Source organism: Protopterus annectens, chromosome 3.part0, assembly GCF_019279795.1.
Source record: "Protopterus annectens isolate FY-2018-M chromosome 3.part0, PAN1.0, whole genome shotgun sequence".
Taxonomy (NCBI): domain Eukaryota; kingdom Metazoa; phylum Chordata; order Ceratodontiformes; family Protopteridae; genus Protopterus; species Protopterus annectens.
Genome location: NC_056731.1, coordinates 361,385,603 through 361,409,373, shown reverse-complemented (window position 1 = coordinate 361,409,373; position 23,771 = coordinate 361,385,603). Strand labels below are relative to the sequence as shown.

At 39.5% G+C, this 23,771-nt stretch overlaps 1 protein-coding gene across 1 annotated transcript in view; it reads left to right on the top strand.

The window, feature by feature from the left end:
• GLI3 (GLI family zinc finger 3) overlaps window positions 1-23,771 on the top strand; it is a 1,844,924-nt gene that overhangs the window by 1,268,010 nt on the left and 553,143 nt on the right. The window contains exon 7 of the mRNA XM_044064809.1: window positions 13,721-13,922. Within this exon, the coding sequence (XP_043920744.1) occupies window positions 13,721-13,922 (202 nt within the window). The remainder of the gene's footprint in view (window positions 1-13,720; window positions 13,923-23,771) is intronic.

Below are 23,771 nucleotides of genomic sequence, written 5' to 3'. Positions count from 1 at the left end.
TTATCCCCTTTGGTAAAAACTTTGTACCTATGAACTACCACATAGGTGGCAGTCTTCTTAACACCGAATGTGTGATAAGAGACCTTGGGACCCAGGTGGACAGTAGTCTCTCCTTTGATAATCACATTGCCACAGTAGTCAGGAAATCCTTCTACATGGCACACCTCATCTCAAAAGGGTTCTCATCCAGGAAAAAAGAGGTTATTGTTCCCCTCTACTCGACACTCTTTAGGCCCATTATAGAGTACAATGCCCCTTTTGGAATGTACCTCACAAGACATCTGCAGCAGCTGGAAAGGCCACAGAAGTACCTCATAAAGAGAATTACTGGCCTCAAACAGATGCCCTACACTGATCATCTCAAAAATATAGCATATCGCCTACTCTGAGGTGATCTCTGCCTAACATATAAAGCTATGTCAAACCCAGAGCTGTTGGACATGCTACACGTAAAGAAATCCCAATTCCTCCGAGCTACATGCTCTAGGGACCTAAACCTTGTCACCACAATAAACAGGACTTGCTGGAGGGATAGATTCCTGTCCCAGAGACTTCCCATACTCTGGAACAAGCTACCCATCTATGTCAAACAAAGTTCCTCATTAACACTCTTCAAGAAAAATCTTGATGAGTAGATGGGAAATAGGAAATACACCTCAGGGATCACTTCTGTGGCTCTGCTCGACAGGGGCACAGGAAATTAACTTTCTTGGGTTGGCATAAGCCAGGGAACTTTGTTGGCTAGGCTTACTTAGGCCCTTGGGCTGATAGCCTAGTACCTACCTATGAACCTGGATGGCAGCTGATCTATGCTCATTGTGGCAGTCCATACAACCAGTAGGCAGTGGGGGCTAATGAGTGAAACAAAGAAAATGTTTTTCCTAAGAAATAGGCAGTTTGTTAGACTAGCTGGAACATTCCAGCATGATATAATTTGGTATGATTTCTTTAATTTCTTTCTCTCCATGTGCTAGATACAGGCGTAAACCTTTCAAAGCATTTATTCCAGCTGGCTTCAGGCTTTTCTAATAAGCGAATGCTGCTTCCCTCAAATAATCAGTCACTTTTTCAGGGGCTTTAGCTTCCTGATAAGTTGTTTAGGAAGCATATCAGTTTAGATTTTCAGGCATTGTCTTAATTTGATCATTGTGCTGTATTTCTCCACTAAACTTGAAGAAAGATTTGAAGTAATCTTTCTAATTTTACTGTAGTGGATGAGTAGAAACTTTAGAATGTGCTTTTTCATATTTTTTGATTACCTGTGCAGAGTATTGGACTACGTTTATGTACAATGAAGTTGTAGAGGGAATTTAAATCCTGATAGCTCAGGTTTTAAATTCATCCTGCTATCTTTCTTTAGTATATGTTTCAGAGGGAGCATGTTTAACTTCACATGTTGTCACTACTGCTAGTGTTTGTGGCCATGCAAAAACATAAAGGGAAAAGAGATGTAATACAGAACTGATATACGACTGAAGGCAACAAGTGTTCGAGGCATTTGTTCAGAATAGGGGTTTTGAGATCATTTTCCTCAAGAGGGGTTTTGAAGTCATTTTTGTTGCTTTGTGCAGACTGAAAGTGTACTGCCAAGATAATGTTTTAATTCTGATTTCTTGATCTTTGTGTAAAATTTGTTGGTAGGATTTTGGTAATTTTAACCTGTTTGAATATGTTGGAGTCTAAGAAATTAACTTTTAGCATGTCTGACAATAAAACAATTTTTCATGCAACCTAAATTTTATCAGACTGTGTCTACTTCACGGCTACAGACGGTCTGCCACATTAATGGTTGTGGACATTCTAATATTGTTAAGTGCTGACTTAGGACAAACATGTAGTCCTTTTAAACTATTAAACATTTGTGCAGCATTTTTAATTGCATTCTTCTTTGTTAATTTCCTACTGAGTTACACCATTAAACATTTGCTGTGGTATTTTTTAATGATGCCTTTTGTTGTGTTGATTTTTTATTTTTTTAATGAGCAGTCTGATAAGAAAAAAACTCATAACTTATTTTTGCTTGTATCTGAGGCTAATGCAGCTCAGCTTAATCTCAGTGAAGAGGAGCTCATTGGGAGCCCCCCCATGACCAGATTATTTAGTTTTGTCATACTTTACATGGCTTTACTTTTGTCTGGGGAGTCAGGGCAAATATTAACCTCATCCGCCCACCTAATATATATATATATATATATATATATATATATATATATATATATATATATATATATATATATACACATACATACATACACACACTATAGTTTGGCAGTTTTGAGAAACACTTTCTTAATTCCTTGATGAGGTGCTCTGGACAGAGTCACAGTTGTTTGTTATGTTGGGAAAGGAATTGCATTCTGCTGAATGGTGCTGTGGTTTTGAATTCATTTTTTTTCATGATTACATGACATGGTTCACCAACACTGTTTCGTCTAAGGTGCTCACATGCCGAGAGACTTCTGTACACATCTAATGTGATGTAACTGCACTCTACCTGACTCGGCTATCACTTACATGAATTCAATATAAACATATCTGCCTATTTACAGCCTTCAACACCAACTCCTGATGTCTTCTTTTATCTTTTTTCTCCTCTTCTACCTCTCTAGCCCACCCTCCTTCATCCTCTCCCTCTCTCATTTTTCTATTCTTTTCTTCTCTTCCCCCTCCTACCCCTTATCTTTCTCCCGGTACTTCCTCCCTACCATACTTATTCCTATTCTCCCCCCTCTGCATCTTGTCTCTCTCCCTTACCTAACCTATTCACTCTGAGCACTCCCTTTGTACTCCACTGTATTAATTTCTTTATTATCTAAATCCCCTGAAAATGGCATTTTGTCATGTACCTTTAAGTCTTATTGACCTCTGTAATACTTTTTGTTGTAACCTACTTACAATGCACTACTATTATTTATTTGTACTCTTGCATATGGTATTTTTCAGTTCTATTTGAACCTATCACTTTCTTGCATAATTGCTTATTTTGGAGCTTTTCTCCCTGGGCCTCCACTGAAAATGGGCTCACTTGGCCCAGTGGGTTTTCCCGTTAAACAAGTGTCAATAAATAAATAAATAAATAAAATAAAATGTGTGGGTGTGCATACATACATACATACATACATATATACAATACATACATATGTATACACACACACACACACACACACACACACACACACACACTAGCAGATGCTTTTACTACCATGCATGCCATGCCTTGAAACATCAACAACTCTACAGTCATAACTGAATGGCCACTTTGAGCATATAGTTTTACCAGTTACTGTTCAGCAGTTACCACTTTATTATGAGGGGGTAACTACTTAATATTAGTGTATGCAAACACTGACTTTTTAAAGAAGGTGCTCTGAATGAATTCAGAGTAACACAAGAGCACCTAGTGGCTGTTTTGCTCATCAACCATAGTTATTCATGCCCTTGGTCTCCTGCTCATGGCATTAAAAGATAGTCAGAACATCAGTCACCAGACTGCATCTGTGCAGGAGGACATGCATGTTGAGGATAAAAGCAAATACTTCATCGAGACTTTCCGCAACTGTATATGAATTTTCTTACAGTGCATCTTAATAAACTTTAAAGAGGAGTAAAGCCAGAAAATTCCATTTGGTACTCGCACTGTTATGATTTTTTTTTCTTGCACTCTCTCTGTATATGAAGGCATAATTTTCAGATATTCTGCAGTACAGCTAAAAATGTATTTCACTGGGTAGATGAGCATTCCTGACTTTTAATTCTGCATCCTTTGTACAATATCTAGGATGTAGTTTTGACTCAAAAGAACAACCCTGATGTGAGAATGTGATAAAAGAATTTTAGCATCCTTCCTGTAGCCATGGGAATTATTTTTTGGGGAAGATGTGGACACTTTGTTTTCATAGTTAGAGAAGGTGCTTTTGAACTCATGGATGGAGTGGTCATGCCAACTGTGGGAAAGCCCTGTACTCAGCATTGTTCCATTAGGGGGTCAGTCCTTCTGAGGCAGATCATATGGGATGAATCAGTATATAGCTGGAAGTAGGAAGAATGTTTCTAGGAGCCAGAGGATTTCCAGCATTGCAGTCTTCTTCTCAAATAGAGATAGTCACTAAATGACTACCTATGTTTCCCATTGTTGTTAGAGTAAGGGACTTCCCTCTCCACTTTCATCTTTCTCCTCTCTCTCTGTAGAAAGTAAAAGTCACTAAGGGAATAGTTGACAAATTCTTCTGGAAATGGAAAATTAACTGTTTAACTTCATCTCTGATAGGGGTACCAAGAAGTGTTACAAAGCAGTGTTTTAACGGAGTCTTATGCACATGAAAAAAATGTAATACGTGATCCCTTTCTTATGCAAACTGAGTTTCTCCATAATCTTTTTTTCTGTCTCAGAAAAGAGGTCTGTAGAGACAAAGTACTAGATGTCTCCAGTCTTGTGCAAGATGATTCAAAATGTGCTGTTCTATTAAGGGGTATTGCCTGCAATGGATTTGGGGAATTCAGGGTATTTGTAGATGGTAGTAGAGGATCTTTATACCTTCTGGAACATTATGTATTGAGCCCCACAAGAGTTTTTTTTTCAGACTTAAGTGGGGGAATAGCAGTTCCAATATGTAGCCCCTCTTTGGTAAGGCATCCATGTTCTAGATTTTTATGAACAGATATTGCCACCTGTTGGAGCCTTCAGGCAGTCACATTTGTCTCTGCTTTTGCTTTTCTGTTTGGTATAAATGAGTTTCTCCTCTCTCAGGTGGCACTATCATCCCTGTTTGCCAACTTGTTAATATTAGTCCTTTTTTACTCTTTTTTCAGTCACTGTTCCAGCTTTTCAGTCTGCTTCTCTTAGAAACTTTTCCTGAGATCATGACCTAATGTTTAACTTTTTCTAGGATTTTAAATCTTGCGTGTCAAAGGAAGAATAGCCTTCAGTCAAGGGCCATAACCCTTGTATCGGACCAGATGACTGAACCTACTTCTGGGCCTACATTTACAGTCTTTTTGCCATCTCCTTCATTTATTCCTTTGGGCAGTCAGTCAACAGAGGGAAGTCTGCTTTGTGCTCCTCGTTAGAAGATGTGTTTATAGGAATCCTGGTGGATTCAATTTAGGTGATTTTTAATTTTTTTTTTTCGTGTGGTCAGGATAATGTCACATTCCAGTGGGATCATTTGTGGTCTTGATTATCACATGTGTCTTTCTCTGTATCTTTGATCACACAGCCATAAGTTTTATAATGGGGTTTGTGCCAAGCTGTACTAAGTTTCAGCCTTGTTTTCTAGTGTGCTTGCTGTCATTTGGATGACCCCTAGATTTAAAACTTCCCTTGTTACACTGTTTGGTTTCATGAACTTCAGTAGTAGATGCTAGTTGCCCAACTGAATGCAGACAGGCCATTTATTTTCCTTCCTGTTCCTCAAATCTTGATGACGTATACGTTGTACATGGAGTGGGGAAGATTGCGAGACTCCTGGACAATCCAAGGCGTCTAGTAGTCCCCTTTATAAATCAGTCATCATGTCAGTATGAATTCTCAACTTCTTGAGATATTGAATGAGAGCCAAGGATGGTAGAGTGAGACTTTTATCAGGGAACCTGTTTTTATGTCCCGCCCCCAGTATTATTTCATTTACAGTGTTTTAGAAGTTAGAGGAAAGTATCAGGCTACGGTGGTGGTTTGTTTACCTAAAGAGCCATGTCTCTCCTTTCTATTAGAGAGCATTGTCTTACCATTTCTGTTCCTGTCAGGGAGGACCTACATCTACGGTACAGGGTCAGGGGCCTGTAGCTGTCCCCTCACAGTTGTTACACTTGATGGCTCTAGTAAAATACCAATAGGTCTCTGTTTCTAGGACCCAGGAAATTAAGACTTGTAATGCAGTCTTTGTTTCATTTGTAGAGATTAAGTTATGACTTCCTCAGTATAACCATTGCATCTCTATGTGGCTTCCCAGCTGCAGTGGATTTTGGGCAATAATTAAGAAGATTGGACTGCGGTAGCTTGTTTATGTGTTACTTAGAATGTTACTGCAGTAGTATAAAGTTTGACAACTGTGCAGTGCTTTTGTAGCATTCTTAACTATCACCACTGTAAAAGATCACTAACACCTAGCAAACAAACTTAAAATTTCTTGCAAACCTTGTCAACTACTTAAAACTGGTTACTTCCAAACTGTGCATAAAACTAACAAAACGTTTTCTACAACTGTCTGATTTTGCAGAACATCTCTGTTTTTAGCATCATCTTTTGCCTTGCCACTTGCTATTTTTTTGTAAATCTTTGGGGCTTACAGTCAATGCCACATATTCGAGCTTCATACTTGTCACTGAGGAAATACACCTTGATGCAAAAACCCATTGTTCTATTTACTTTGTGGCATCCCTGATCCTGAGTCATATTTTTGCCTTGACCCTTATAATGTTATTTTTTATTTTCTGGTAAATTGCTGAGGATTACAGTCAGTCAGGGCATTAGAGTTTCATACATCTTATTGTTCGGAATATGCATGTTGATGCAAAATGTGTTGTTCTATTAACATTTAAGGGGTAATACCAGTGTACTACTGCTGTAAGCTATACTGGCATCTTCATTCTTGACTGCAACTTACACAAGGTCCAGTGTTCTCCATCATCGCAAGATTTTGTTATGGCTGTTGACCTAAGTACTTTGAGACCCCTGACAGCACCCACCTTTCTAGATTCCTTGGATGAAGGTTAGCCAGTGAGTTTGTGAGGCAACAACTTGCGCCTGAGTGTACTGAACATTATGCTGCATTGCTAGTCTAGGACTAGAGGTAGATTTAAAGACCGTAATCTTTCAAGGTGTATTAGCTTGGCTTCCTCATGTATCATCGATACACAGCTTGTCATTCTACTCATATGTTATGACTGCAGGGATACAAAATGAAGGAAGTTTTATAAAACGTTTGTCAGAAAATTCACCATAACAATAGATTCACAACTTTACTTTCATCTCTCATGTCTGTTTCCTTCCTGCACCTCCTGTGATTGACATTAGCATCTGTGAAATGTTGTGCTGATACTTCATTGTATCTGAATGATGATATGATGATACAAATGGTAAGTGATTGTGGCAGTGTGAGACAGTGACAACTCTATCTGGATTCTCTGTCTATCAAAAGCCATGAGAGAGAGAAAAGACTGTGGCATAAATTCTGACTTTTCATATCAGGAGTGTGTGTGCATTTGATGGCTGCCTGTTGTGGGTGTAGACATACACTGTCTGCATTAGTAAGGTGACAGAATGATGTTGCCCATACTTGTTTGATGTAGATGCCTGAGAGAGGCATCTTGTCTGTTCTGACATGTGGTGGAAGTGGAGGTGAAGATTATCATTATAAAATATACAGTAAACTCTCAATTAACCATAACTCCAGCAACCGGCACTCACAAGCAACTGTCAAAAAAGAAAAATCAAAGAAACAGTACAATTTTCATGTGTTGCACTTTCTGTTTTCCCCCTGCAGAAACATACCTTGCATTTTTAGAGTTTGAGTTTTAAAAAGGAAGACAAGAATAAATTCCCTGTTTTCCCAAAGTGAGAACAAGTCAAACCAAACAAATAGTATAGGGTACAGTATTAGTCAGGCCTGTTTTTAATAGTAGCTCTCAAGCAAACTGAAACTACAGTTTTCTGGCATCTACCAATCCCCATGGGTGCTGGTTAAGTGAGAGTTTACTGTATCAAGGCGGGGTCTGAGATTGCTTTGTATGCCAGACAGAGGTCACCTCTGAGGAGTCTGTATGAAACTGAGTAGAGGGACAGGGCTAGAGGGACAGGGCTTTTAGCCTATCTGTGTAGGGTAGATGTTTGAGGCCCTAGATTCTCCTGGTGAGGAACCTCTGTGGTCTCTCCAGCTGCTGCATGTGCTTTGCGAGGTACATGCCAAAGGGGGCATTATACTAAATAATTGGCCTTATAAGGGAAGAATACAGGGATATTATGACTTGTCCCTGGATGAGATACCCATACTTATGAGGTGGGAGATGTCAAAAGCTTTCTGTACAATGGAAGCAACATGGTGATCAAAAGTCAGGTTGCTATCAACCTGGGTGCCCAAATCCCTCATGATTGCATGCTTAGGACGTTATTAATGTGATAATATGTGGGGATGTCACTATCCCCAAAGGGTATGATGATGCATTTTTTGGCATTCAGCTTGAGGTCACGTGTCTGGCACCAGTCATTTGTTTGGGTGAGACCCTCTTGGAGGACGTCCATATCACTTGGGGAATTGATGACTGCATCCAGCTTTCAGTCATCTGCAGACTTGGTCAGCCATACCCCACTGGTTTTGGCCTGCATCTCAGAGAAGTATATCCCGAATAACAGTGGCTCCAGGACTGATCCCTGTGGTATGCCTCTCATTTCGTGTCTACTGGTTAAGGTGGCTTTCCCTATTTTGATTAGGTGGGTTCTATCAGTGATCCAGTTTGCTACCAATCTGGTAACATATGGATTGATGCCTAGCTGAGAGAGTTTATCTGTTATGCCTGAGTGGGGAATAGTGTTGAAGACTTTGGCCAGGTGAAGGTAGGTAGTGTGTACAGTCTTTCCCTCATCCACTGCTTTGACGACTGTCTCTAAGAAGTCAACCAGATTTAACAGATATGACCTCCCCTTGACAAAGCCAAACTGTGTGGGGGTCTAGTGTTTGGAGGTTGCTAGGGTCCCTGTTAATGAGGTCCATGGTAATCCATTCATGACCTTGCAGATCAGACAGCCTTCTGTGGACTGCTTTCACCCTCAGTGAGAAATACCCAGGGTCGAGGAATGTATGAGCATCATTAGTAGTGTAAAGCAGACCTGTCTTACAATGGTCTAATCCCAGATCATGTTCCCTATTAATGGGTGAACAACCCAACACTTGGTGAATTCTGCCCCACAGTGATACAAAGAGCCAATATTGAAGGATCAGAAAGCAATGTTACTGTGAAAGTTTGGCTGCCACAAGACTGCTATAAGAGTAGTGGTATTTCATTGGCGGCCGTGGCCTCCCACTTATCTTTTCACAGTGCCATACTAGAGTCAGTCTCAACAAGGTCTTTATTCCCTGCAGATTCTGCACAGCTAATTTCCTTGGCTGTGGTTTCTGTAAGTAGTAAGTAGGGAAAGACATGATAACTTGCGGGCGTAGCAGGAACAAGTGTATTTTAAAAAATACCAAGACTAGCAGGTAAACTTTTGAGGCTTCTGTGCCTTACATTTTCTGATTCATAAAGAAAGCTTGGCCAGACTGAGATAATTTGTACTGAGAAGGTAACTACACCTCTTCTAAAGAGCTTCCATGCTGGCTGTATGCAGTAAGCTTCTTGTCTGCTTCCAGTGCAGTGCTGTGATAAAACCAAAAGTATGGGACATTTGTATTCTTGAATTATATACCTTATATCTTCTGTATTATCACATCTGATAATTATTTGATGCATGTTCTCAAGCTGTAGTAATGCTGGATGGATTTCGCATGGTCTGTTGTGCCAGCTGTAGTCATCAGTTGATGTTAAGACTAAAGCAACATGATTGGTCGAGCAGGATAAATCACTTTTAACCAGGGATGGTTGTATGTAGCATTGTTGTATGTGGCATTGTCTTACAGTGGAGCCAGGTACCAGGGAGGAGGTGACTAAGTACACTAACTACTCTGCAATCTGTCTGGTCCCTCTTGCTACAGAGCCATCAATCTGGCAATTTCAGAATTAATCAAAAGGGACAATACTCTGTTTATTTGGATTTTAGTGATTCCTTCAGATGTATTGAACCACCATAATTGGACTGCCATTACCAGGATTTTTGAAAACATCCAGATGGATCCTTTTTGATTAAAGGTTCCTCCTAGTAGTGTAATGGCTGTTTTCCCAGTCATGCTGGGGTTTGACGGTCTTGTCCAGTGCTGGGGGTCCAGCAAAGGGGTGGGATGCTGTGGCCAGCTTCATAACCCAAAGATGCAGTGGGACCTGTTGAAGTGGTGCTGGCCCTGGTGGAAGCTAGGGGTTTCTGCTTGGCTACTGTTATAAACCCATACAACCCTGGTATTTGAGCTTTGACATGAACTAATTTATAGGCAAAAACAAAACCACTGCACCAGATAAAGTGCAGACCAAGCTCCAAGAATGTAATGCTAGAAATCAAAACAAAACCACTGCACCAGATAAAGTCCAGGCCAGGCTCCAAAAATATAATGCAAGAAATCCAAACAGAACCACTGCATCAGATAAAGTCCAGGCCAGGCTCCAAAAATATAATGCAAGAAATCTAAACAAAACCACTGCACTAGATAAAGTCCAGACGAGGCTCCAAAAATATAATGCAAGAAATCCAAACAAAACCACTGCACCAGATAAAGTGCAGACCAGGCTCCAAAAATGTAATGCCAGAAATCCAAACAGAACCACTGCACCAGATAAAGTTCAGACCAGGTTCCAAAAATATAATGCAAGAAATACAAACAAAACCACTGCACCAGATAAAGTCCAGGCCAGGCTCCAAATGTATAATGCAAGAAATCCAAACAAAACCACTGCACCAGATAAAGTCCAGACCAGGCTCCAAAAATATAACGCAAGAAATCCAAACAAAACCACTGCACCAGAGAAAGTTCAGGCCAAGTTCCAAAAATATAATGCAAGAAATCCAAACAAAACCACTGCACCGGATAAAGTCCAGACCAGGCTCCAAAAATATAATGCAAGAAATCCAAGCAGGCAAGGACATGCATGGCATAAAATCAAACGATTTATTCAGTAAGAAACATGTAAGCGCTTTCACGTAGTACTCCTACGCTTCATCAGACATAAAATTTTATCACAAGCCTAAACATTTTAAACACTGTTAAACCAATCACTGCTAGCAACCTTTTTCCCTCCAATTAAATAATTAGTGAAAATCAAGTGATTTAAAGTAACCTAACACTTTAGCAAAATAAATACATTTTTAGTATGTTCCAACTACAACTTCTATAATAGATTTCAGATATAATAAATAAGACATATATTACAGATATCTAAACAGTGTAATATGCATCATACGTAAGCCATTTCATCATGCTATTGCAAATGTACTGTTTTAGAAAATTTAATGTTGAACTGTATCAACAAAGGCTGAAACAGTCCTGCCATCCACATTAACTAAATATACACCTTAAATGGTGTACAATAAAAAATTTAAACTGCTACATAAACACTCATCAGTCTACTAAGATGTTCAAAAAACAAATACATAAACAAACAAAAAATTTATAAAAAAAATAAACAAAACCAAACATCATAGCTAAATACTGCTCACATAAACAATGTGTGTATATAAAAACACAATAAAAACAGAAAATAAATGCATAAATAAATAAATGATGTATGAAGAATATGTGCACATATATATATATATATATATATATATATATATATATATATATATATATATAAGCAGACACAACTGTAACTACTATAAAAGATGCATGTCTATATATGCACATATTCTTCATACATAATTTATTTATTTATGCATTTATTTTCTGTTTTTATTGTGCATTTATATACACTCATTGTTTATGTGAGCAGTATTTGCTATGATGTTTGGTTTTGTTCATATTTATTTTTTATAAATATTTTTGTTTGTTTATGTATTTGCTTTTTGAACATCTTAGTAGACTGATGAGTGTTTATGTAGCAGTTTAAGTTTTTTATTGTTAAACTTCATTTAAGGTGTATACTTAGTTAACGATGTGGATGGCAAGACTGTTTCAGCCTTTGTTGATGCAGTTCAGCATTAAATATTCTAAAACATTAGTATATTTGTAGAAGCATGATGAAATAGTTTACATATGATGCATATTACACTGTTTAGATATCTGTAATATATGGCTTATTTATTATATCTGAAATCTATTATATAAGTTGTGGTTGGAACATACTAAAAATGTATTTATTTTGCTAAAGTGTTAGGTTACTTTAAATCACTTGGTTTCCACTAATTGTTTAATTGGAGGGAAAAAGGTTACTAGCAGTGATTGGTTTAACAGTGTTTAAAATGTTTCGGCTTGTTACAGAATTTTATGTCTGATGAAGCATAGGAGTACTACACGAAAGCACTTGCATGTCTTTTACTAAATAAATCGTTTGGTTTTATGCTGTGCATGTCCTTTGCCTGCTTGGAATTATTGCATGAACTAATTTATGCTTATCGAAAATCTATTTTTTTGGGAAGATGTAAATAACAATAGTATATTTGCATGAGAAAATGTAAACTACAACTTTAGAACAGAAAATAAGGTACCTGGTTACTAAGCTTCTTTCCATGTCTGTGGTTGATTGGACTACACTGTATGATTGTGTGTGTGCGTGTGTGTGTTTTAAGGATATGAGATTTGGAAGAGTTAGGTGCATAGAAAGGTTGGGAATTGCAGTAATCTTTCCTATTATTAGTCTGTGGTAACCATATGTGGTGTATGTATGTAATGGAAAGGGCGGTGGTATAGTGGTTAGCACTGTCACCTCACTGCAAGAGGTTCTTCAGTTCGATTCTCAGCTGGGGTGTCTTCTGTGTGGAGTCTGCAAATCATCCCTGCATTTGTGTGGATTTCCTCCAGGTGCTCTGGTTTCCTCCCACATTACAAAGACGTATCTGGAGTGTTTCTCCCTGGACTTCTGCTGAAAATAGGTTCTGTCCTAGTCGGACTTTCATGGTAAATGAATGTTAAATAAGTAAATAAATGTATGCATGCACATACACACCCATCCATAGCTGAAGGACAATATAACTTGGTTATCATGATATATGTATATATATATATATATATATATATATATATATATATATATATATATATATATATATATATATATATATATATATATATATATATATATATATATATATGTATTTGCAAAACAGACACAAAAACATATAGCATGCTGTTAGAAATTAAAACTGCCAAATGTTACAAGCTTATGTGACAGGTGACATCTAATGGTACAGCTCCCATAAGATATGAAAAAGTCGCAGCTTAGTTTTTATCTACCATATTCCAGCTTTAGAAAGCTGGCGTCTACTGTGTACATTTTTAGTGTAAGAGAGATGTAAAATATGTGTTGGATTATCAGACACAAGTAGAACTGTAAATTCAATGCTGTATAAATAACAGCTTCATTGAGCTGTACAATAAATTATCCTGTGCAGTTTGTGCTGGTAGCGTTGCTAGTGCTTATAATACCGCGGCAACTGTGGAAAGCTACAATAAATTTTAGTCAAAATGTGTTTCAATCTGAGTACAGTATTTTTGAAGTTTATTTGCTGTTTCTGTGCCTGCTTTTTATGATATCGTCTTGACTTATTTGTAACAAGGTCTTATCCACTGTCTCACTGCTTGTGGTGAATTAATGATGTGAATGTCTAAGCAGTCTTCAGATACATAAATCACTAGAAATAAGAGGGCTAATACACCTAAGTCTTTTCTTTTTGTTTAGCAATTTATCATTTTGCTTGCACATTAATAAACAGAGTTCCCCAGAGTAAGGCACCAGAAGATAAATTTTCTTCCTAATTTTCTTCAATTGTATCCAGTAGATCACAGGTGGGGAGTGAGGAGCTTGTCACCAAGAGTCACTTTTGTAAGTCACGCTAGGTACCAGTGGCTGTGTTGAATAAATGGGGTCTGTACTGTGAGATGTTGCATGATACATTACATTATCTCTTTTTTTTTTCTTAACTCAACAGGCTCCAGGTTTCCTAATCCAAGACTCTCAGCAAGACCAAGTCGAAAGCGCACTTTGTCAATTTCCCCTCTGTCAGATCCTGGCTTTGACTTTCAGACCATGATAAGGACTTCTCCTAATTCCTTGGTTACAATTCTGAATAGCTCCCGCAGCAGCTCTTCTGGAGGTGGTTCATATGGCCACCTGTCTGCAAGTGCGATAAGGTATGGCTTAATTCAGTATTGTGTTGTGTAGCTTATATGGTATTGTCTATATAAAACTATAGCACATACTGCCTTTATGCCTTGATTTAATCCCAAAAGGAGAAATGGGGCATGTGAAAGGGCCAGATTCAATAAAGCCTACACTAAGTGTATATGATATGTATTCAATAAAATTCTTATCACATTTTTTGTGCTTTCTAATCACTCAAAAAGATTACACTAAGTGTACATGTATTCTACACTTTGTGGTAACCTGTATGAATCCCTGTCAATATTTAAAGCTGCAAGAATATCAGTAGGAAAACTAAAATTAGGAGGAAGAAGGTGTGAGTTATGTCTGTGTTGTCTGTTCACTCAGAATGGTGTGCACTTAGTGTAGGCTTTATTGAATCTGGACCATTATATAGTGTGCATATAGTGTGCTACCAAAATGGAACGCATTATGTTTTATGTGCTGACAAAATAAGGAAAATAATAAAAGATGACAGGAAACTAAATTGTAGGCAGTAGTGACTAACTATACTATTTTGTGCACTTTATTCGCAGACATTTTTAAGACATGTTATATTGTACATCTTGGGTCAGTCCTTTGTATTCCTTTTCTGGATGTTCGTTCATGTCTGGTTAAAATGTTGTTTTCAGATTCTGCTTTGCTTTAGTAGTTTGTCGGGAATCTGAAACAGTTTGGAGTACTTCTCATTAATTCATTCTTAATCTTATATATCTAGCAGTAAACCTAAGCACTTGGACAGTAGACATAGATTCAAATACTGTGGCAGTCCATCCGTTGTGAGACAGAACTGAATTTTAAAATGCTTGTATCTGAATTGTAAGGAAGTCAGGGATTTTGTGAGTACAAAGCCATCATTTTAGCAAAATCATTTTCCAGACTCTCCACTTTTGATATAGAGTGTAATACTGCCAACATGAAGTGCCTTTCGTGCTTATTAACAGGGTTGCTGTCAAAGAATCTATCTATGTCAAACAGAGCTCCTCATTAGCACTCTTCAAGAAAAATCTTGATGATTGGATGGGAAATGGGAAATTCACTCCGGGGATCACTTCTGTGGCTCTGCTCGGTACATTTTTTGGCTAGGCTTGTATGGGCCCTAGGGCCGATAGCCTAGTACCTACCTATGAACCTAAGAAAGTGAAATTAAAATGTAGCACTATTGTTTAAATCATCTAGGTTTGGAAATCTGAAGTGACAGTCATTCATTCCTGTTGTGAGATCATGTACTGATGAATTAAATGTAAACAGAGCCTTTCATTTTAGGGATAAGGACAACACTGCTTGCACTTTTCTTCCACTTTCTAACAAGTTAGCTTTGTTTGTTTAGGCTATATCATTGTACTTTTGAAAGATGCATCACATTCCTCAGTCATAGGTTTCTTAAAAAGAATTACCATGGAGTGCCAGTTCCATTCCTCTCAGCTGCACCACATTTGACAAAACACTGAGATATTACCGTATAAAATTGTGTCTGCTTCTCCATTCTTCTTTGACCTAAGATGGCTCCGATTTCAGCCAATAGAGCCAGGGGAAGACTGATGTCCTAGAGGACAATAGAGTCAAACAGACAAGTAACAATTGCTGTTAGATGTTTAGCATTTCTGCTACAATTTCAAAAAGGGTACTGCATAAAGTGGAAAATGACTTGAACGTTTGTAGATTACTTGCTTTTCGAAAAAGAGAAGTGGAAAGAGAACACACTGGCACTGAAAAAAGACTTCAATGAGCAGAGCCAGTAGTAGGAGTAAAATTGTTTGAGTATATACACCGAACGTTAGACAAAATTATCTCTTGGCTGTATCTGACTCTGTCCTTGTAAAATCTGCAGTTCTCTAAAAAATTACTAAGATTGCAATCACTAGGTAATGGCAAGACATTTGAGTTTATGACTTCATATCTTGAAAAAACCAAGGCTAATGCAAAGCGTGTTATTCTAGTAACTACCCTAAGTGTGTAACAGAAATATTTACAACAGTCTAAGAAACTTCTCTGTGTGGAAGATTTTCAGTCCATAAATTTCTAGTTAATCAGTGTATATTAATCAGATCAGACAATAGTAGTAGAAGTAGCGAACTTAAACTTGTCTTAAGTCCAAACAAAACCAAAACAAAAAATAATAATAGAAAATATATAATTGTACAGCATTACTAAGTATTCAAAAGTAATCCAAGCAAGGCAGGCAGTCTGTTTCCAGTCAAAAATCCTTTATTAAGTACACAGACAAGCGATACAAGTAAAACAAAAATAGAGTAATAATTTCCTCACAAGCTTTCTAAATATATATATACTTTTTATCAGGCATGGGAGTGGTTTATTGTGCTGTAAAACAAAGTGTTATTGGTACATATGTTAAATTCACATCCCTTCCCGCATCAGAGTGACATTCGAGCTGGTCCTGCCCTACTTAGTAGCGGTCATAATAATATATAACCCTTATGTATTTTAAATAAAATTTATAATGATGTGGTACCTCTTATTTAACCAGATTATTAAGTAGATTATTAAGTCTGTAAGATTTTATCCAAGACAATATAGAAAGCTTGTGAGGAAATTATTACTCTATTTTTTATAGAGTACAACACCCCTTTTGGTATGTACCTCACAAGACATCTACAACAACTGGAAAGGCCATAGAAATATATCACAAAGAGGATTACCAGCCTCAAACAGAAGCCCTACGCAGACCATCTCAAAAAACTCCAGGTTTACTCCATCGCATATTGCCTACTCAGAGGCGATCTCTGCCTAACATACAAAGTTATGTCAAACCCAGAGCTTTTGGACATGCTCCACTTAAAGAAATCTCAATTCCTCTGAGCTACACGCTTACAAAGTTATGTCAAACCCAGAGCTTTTGGACATGCTCCACTTAAAGAAATCTCAATTCCTCTGAGCTACACGCTCTAGGGACCTAAACGTTGTCACCACAATAAACAGAACATGCCTAACATACAAAGCTATGACAAACCCAGAGCTGTTGGACATGCTCCATTTAAAGAAATCCCAATCCCTATGAGCTACACGCTCTAGGGACCTAAACCTTGTCACCACAATAAACAGAACATGCTGGAGGGATAGATTCCTGTCCCAGAGACTTCCCATAGTCTGAACAAGTTACTTATCTATATCAAACAAAGCTCCTCATTAGCACTCTTTAAGAAAAATCTTGATGATTGGATAGGAAATAGGAAATTCACCTCAGGGATTACCTCTGTGGCTCTGCTCAACAGGGGCACAGGAAAATAATTTTCTTGGGTGGCGAAAGCCAGGGTACCTTTTTGGCTAGGCATATATAGGCCCTAGGGCTAATAGCCTAGTACCTACCTATGAACCTATAAGGACAAGTAGTCCTGGAAAAGGTCTTCAGATTGATTCTCAACTTTGGCTGTGGTTCTTTTAGTGGAGTCTTCTGCTAAGATTCAGAAAAAGTTGGATCCATCAGTGCCAGATCTGATGACTCAAAAATTAAGGTCTCCTTGGATCTGTACCCCACTGCTTCCATTAGATTCGATTTCATCCAGGCTCCTCTCTACATTCCTAAAGGAGTAGTCTCAAAGGCATTCTAGGCTTCTCTCCACTACGTCCTCAGTTCGATCTTTCAGAAGCCTTTCTGAAGCAAACGTGGACAGTATGATGAGGAAGTTCCTCATAGCAAAAATACAGATGGGGATTGTCTCAAACTCTGACCTCTTCTGGGTCTGGGAGCCAACATCCATCCACTTCCCCTCTGGTATCTCCTCCTCCAGTCTGTCCTTCTGTTTCGGAGCTGTCAGATCCATGATCCTTTGGGGTCTCTACTTTGGATCCAAAGACTGTTTGCTTTTCAACTCCAATAGGTCCTCTGAGCCAACCAGCACCGATTCTTTCCACACCAGATGACTCTCAGAGTCAAAGCATCAGCTATAGATCTGAGGGTTTGGAGTCAACTCTGAAGCTTTAGGAGCTGTCTGTTCCCCTCAGAGCCTGGATAACTTGGGTCCGACTCCCTACTTAAGTGCGGTTGCAGAAGCTGAAGATCCATCTAGGCTAGGTGTTCTGCTTTTGAGGTTGTGGAGAGGGTTTTATCTATGGCTAGAGAACAGACAACCCTGCCATCATTGGATCAGACAACCCTGCCTCATGCTGTTCTATGCTCTTAGCCTTGACCATCTCTTCCAATGTGTAAGCCAACCCGAGCAAGCCTCCAACCAATCCATCAGGGCGTTATCTCTTCTGACACTTCCCCAGAACACCCCACTGAGGAAGTCCCTTGGTAGAGGACTTGCAAGAGGAACTACTAAGATTCCCCCCAGAATCTCTAACAGATAAGGGGGAGGGGTCCCCTAGATCACCACCTGATAACGTCTCCTTGGGAGACATCATGGAGCTCTTAAAAAAGTAGTTGGTCTTCCAATACCCCCTTCAATGAAGAATCTGTGTTCCTAGAGGCTTTCGGGTCTGGCCCATCTACCTCTTGGGGTACCCCCCTCTGGACAATGAGCTCATTGACTTAGTCACTTGGTGGGCATGGAAGGAGCCAGACACTGTTGAGCCAATACCTAAAAGACCGGATAAGATTATTGCACCCTCTAAAGACTGTACACACTGGAACAAGGGAGTACCAGTTGATGCCATGGTTGTGGCTGTGGCTGTGGTTACAAGAAAGGAATTGGCAGAACAGAGTTCTGTCTGTCCCTGTAATAGAGAGTCTATGGAGTTGGACAGATTTTGGAAGTGTGTTTATGCCCCATTGACCTTTGCTTTTAGGTCGCTGAATTACTTGGCACATTTTAAAGATTGCAAAGAGATTTGATCAAGGAGCTTGCCAAATCTCTTTCGGTGTTCATGTCTTCCAAGGATGGTAACAGTATCTCCTCACATTTGGCCACCCTCCAATCTATCTCAAATGCGTACATGAGGTTGATAGTCCATGCTGTGGAAGGTACCTCAAGGGTGGTGGGTTCAGGCTTAGCCATCAGAAGACATGCCTGGATGAGCTTATGTGATTTTGCAAAGCCATTTAAGTCTTCTTTCATCAGTTCGCCCATTGATGGCTCTTCTGCATTTGGCCACAAGGTTAAAGACAAACTATATTGTGAACAAGAGGGAAAGACCCTGTCTGCCATGGGTGTACATTTTTATACCCCTCAAATGCCCTTCTCTAGGAAACAGAGAGGTGGCAGAAAAATGTGGTTTAAAAAGTCCCAGGGTCCTTTCCAGGACTGACATGGAGAAAGTCCCCCCAGGGGCACAGAACCAAGGCTCTAGAGATTTTTTCTCCAATAGGACCCATCAGTGCTCCTGAAGGGAGACCCAACTGTCTCTCTCTGGAGGCAGTCAGGGGCCATTTAACCCTGCACCAGAGAGCCTGGCTATCTATCACAAAAGATTTGTGGGTGCATAGAATTATATCCAGAGGTTATGCCAGACTATTTTCCCTAGCCCCTCCCACAGTCCCCAATGTTCCACCCAGTCAAAAGGAAGCAGCATCTCTAGAATTAAAAACATCTAGGAAAAAGACTCATCTAAGAGGTCCCCTCCAGACCAGAGATGGTCTGGAACTTACTCAAGATTCTTCTTCTTAGTGCCAAAAAAGACAGAGGACTTGTGCCCAGTTCTGGATCTCAGCAAGTCAAATCAGTTTTTTCAGTATACAGTTTCATATAGTCACAGTTGAGTCTATTTTGCCTCTGCTGCAAAAGGATGAGTGGATGTGCTCCATAGATCTTCAGGATGTGTGCTATCACATCAAAATGATCAGGTGCTCCAGCAGATACCTACACTTCCAGCTGGGAGCCAGTTCAGAGCACTGCCCTTTGATCTCACCACAGCCCTTAGGGTGTTTACCAAATGCATGGCAGTGGTAGCAGCTCACTTGAGACTGCTGGGATTTGGGGTGTTTCCATATCTGGATGACTGGCTTCCTCCTGCCACAATCAAGCATCGACTACTACAGGCAAGGGACTACTTGCTCCAGTTATATTCTCAACTGGGAATAACAGTCAATTACAACAAGTCTCGACTCACTCAATCTCAGAGTCTGGAGCTCATAGGTGCTTGTTTGGACACAGTTCAGTAAGATAGGCTCACTTCCAACCACTTGAATAAACACACTGCAGTCCCAAGTCAAGACAAGGACACAGAATTCATCTCTTCCAGCCCAACTGATATGACAAGTTTTGAGTTCCATGGCAGCAGCTATCACCATTGTTCCATTGCCCAGGTTCCATATGAGAATGCTTCATTGGACTCTTATCGACTGAATGGTCCAGTCTCCCAACATCAATTATCCATACCAGTCAATATCACTTTAGCATGCAAAAGATATCTTCTGGGGTGGATTCATTCAAACCAGCTTCGCAAAGGCAGTACCTTTGTTCTTCCACTTCCCAAGGCCACGGTGACCATAGACACCTCCCAACTCAGATGGGTGGTACTGCATAGGGAAGACAGTCCAAGGTACATGGTCCCCCGAAGAGGCCAAGATGCATATCAATGCCTCCTAGAGTTGCAGGGTTTTCAAGACACTCTCCCATCTAGGACAATTTTGATACAGACGGACAGTCTGTCAGTAATCTGGTACATAAACAAAGGGGGAACCTCATCTTACCTTCTTTGTCGAGAAGCTATGAGAATATGACAGTGGGTGATCTCTTCCAATCACTTTCTAATATCAAAACACAACCCAGGGAAATCCATCTGATTGCAGACAAACTAAGCAGGTCCATCCTGATGCCTCACGAGTGGTCTCTCAATGTCAGTGTGACAGAAAGAATTTTCCTTCAGTGAGGCCAGCCATGCTGCAATCTTTTAGCATCGGCCCTTGACAACAAGTGCCCTGATACTCTGATCAGGGGAGTCACCGAGAGATGCTGTAGTTCATGATTGGCCCTCCTAGCTCCTGTATGCTTTTCCAGCCTTTCTACTAATTCCCAAATTTCTTCAGAAAGCAGTTCAGTTGAAGAGCATAGTTGTCCTCATTGCACCCTTTTGGCCTCATCAGATTTGGTTCCCATTCTTCTGGCCTCATCTTCAGCATCCACCCTAAATTCTGGATCCAACTCCAGACTTTCTGTCTCACCCGACAGGCATGACTCATCCAGACATAACAGGCCTCAAACTGACCGCATTGTTTCTCCAGTTCCACTGATTGCTCTGCAGCCCAGGCTCTCTTCCCCAGTCCATCATATTTTGCTATCTTCTCATAAGGATTCTACTAGAAAAATTTACAAGAGTAAATGGAAAAAAATTGTCCTCTGGGACATTAGCAAAAATCTGGACCCTTCTTCAGCACCTGTACAGCGATCTTTGAATTTTTAGCTTCAGTCTATAATGAAGGAGCTAGTTTTTCAACTATTAGAGTTCAATTGGCTGCCATTTATGATTTCCACATGGGCCAAAATAACTCTACAGTAGCCGCTTCTAAATTTTTCAAGGACTTTTTGAAGGATGCTTTTTTGCTTAGACCTCCATTAAAAGATTCTTCTCCCACTTAAGATTTACATATCTCTTTGAAGTTTAGCCAAAGCTGACCTAAAACTTTTATCTTGGAAAACCATTTTTCTAGTGGCTATTACATCATCTAGAAGAGTATCTGAACTCCAGTCTCTGTCTTCAAAGCCTCCTTATCTAATTTTTCACAAAGAGAGTGTGTCATTGTGAACTAACCCACCCTTTTTACCTAAGCTCGCTTCTGAGTCAGATATTAACCAGGTCATTAATCTCCCAGTTTTCTTTCCAGATTTTTCAAACAAAGGAGAGTACATGTTGCATCTGTTGGTTGTGCATAGACAACTTAGTTTCTTCCTTCATAAATCCAAAGACTTTAGGAGATTTGACCAGTTATTTGTTTCCTTTTCTCCTACCAGGTTAGGCAATCCAGTATCTAAAGTTACACTGGCCAAATAGTTGACTGATTGTATAACCTTTGTCTGTGGTAACTTGGTTTATCTTTACCAAAACCTCCTAGGGGCCCATTCCACAAGATCTATGGCAGTTTCTTCAGCTTTTTGGTCAAGAGCCTCTTTAGATGATATTTGCTTGGCTGCAACTTGGGTTAATCCACACATTTTCATTGCTCATTACAAGTTGGATTTGATTTCTAGGAACAGAGTGGCCTTTGGCTCAACAGTGCTCCGAAATATCCTTCCTTAGGGGCCTCCCAGGATTTCAGTTGAGGAATGAATGAAAATGACAACATCAGATTAAAAAGTTATGTACTCACCATAACATTCCATCGGTGTTATCCATTTTCATTCTTCCTCAACTCCCCACCCACCTGCGTCCTCCTTTTTTGTTTCTGCAGAGGTCAAAGAGTTGTGTAGGATCCTCTGTTCCTTGTCTGAGCTTCAACTTCCTCTTTTTTGTTGTACCACTTGTGTTTTCTGTTACAGATTGTCCTTTTATATCTAGGGGAAGTAAACTTAATCTGAGGTAGGTTAGGTTTGTGAGGCATCATGAGTAAAGGGAGGAGCTTGAGAGCTCTAGGATCCGATGATCAGTTAGAAATTAGTTGAATCTGAGTCCTGGATCTGAAACCATCTGTTGAGGAAGAATGAAAATGGACAACACAGATGGGGCATTATGGTGAGTACATAACTTTTTATTTTTGGCTTTGTCTGATTTTTATGTTAAGAGGTTGAGTGCTATGCCAGAACAGCAGCTGCCCGATGTTATTTATCTGCATGCATGCTTGCTTTAGGAAGAGATCTGTCTGGACTCTCCCATTGATTTTCATGTCATATTTTTGTCTTTATGCTGCTATTGCACTTTTCTGACTTTGAATAGACTGTGTGCTGCTCAAATTTGGATGAAGAAGGGAGTCATTCTTTGGGCTATGAGCAGATTCATCTCATTCTGTATGTGTAAAACCAAGCTGTGTGTGTATGATTTAAGTCTGCATCTGTAAGGTGATTACCATCGTGTGTGTGTGTGTGTGTGTGTGTGTGTGTGTGTGTGTGTGTGTGTGTGTGTGCGCGTGCGAGGGGGGGTGGCAAATTTGCACATTCATGCCCCCAGCTGCCTGGTATGTGAATTTATGCATACATACATTTTAAGTACTATGATTCTGGACCCTCTGCTATGATTTTTGATAGCTCCTGCTAGGACTTTAAATGCTGAAAGGTTGAAAAGTATCGCTGGTTTATTAATGTCTTTTTACTAATCTTTCTTGATTTGACAGAGTGACCTTCATTCATGTAGAAATAATTTGAATAATCATAGTGTTTTCATGCTGCTGAAGTTAAAGTGAATGTTTTGTATGTAACTCTAGAAAGGCATGGGGCCTATTTCTGTTAATGTTCTTTGCCAGCAGTTTTTGAGTAACTTTTATGTGATCTGGTGTTTAGTTTGCATATGCCAACTTTTCAAGTGCATTGCTATTTTTAAGGCTGTCATGGAACTACCCAGAATGTGCAGCTGAATTTTCCTCATTTGAGCTGCCTTTCTATGACTTGTGTTTTCGTTGTGCCTGCAGCAGTATGGCCTGCACTGAGATCACATATGGCCAGGAGCCTGGTATACTGCAGTCAGTAAAGCATGCTGCATTATCCACTTTACTTGTAATGGGTGGTTCATGACTGTGGCCCAACAACAGTACTCTGTCGCAAGAAAAAATCCACAACACTGTCAAAAGACACACCAGCCATTTATTAACATCCTAAAAGTACAAAACGCTTTCACCCATCCTTCTGTGGGCTTCATCAGAGTCTGATGAAGCCCACAGAAGGATGGGTGAAAGCACTTAGTACGTTTTGGATGTTAATAAACAGCTGGTGTGTCTTTTGACAGTGTCAGGGATTTTTTCTTACTACTTGGTGTTTCTTGGTTTTAGAAGTACTCAGTAGCAGTTCTTTATT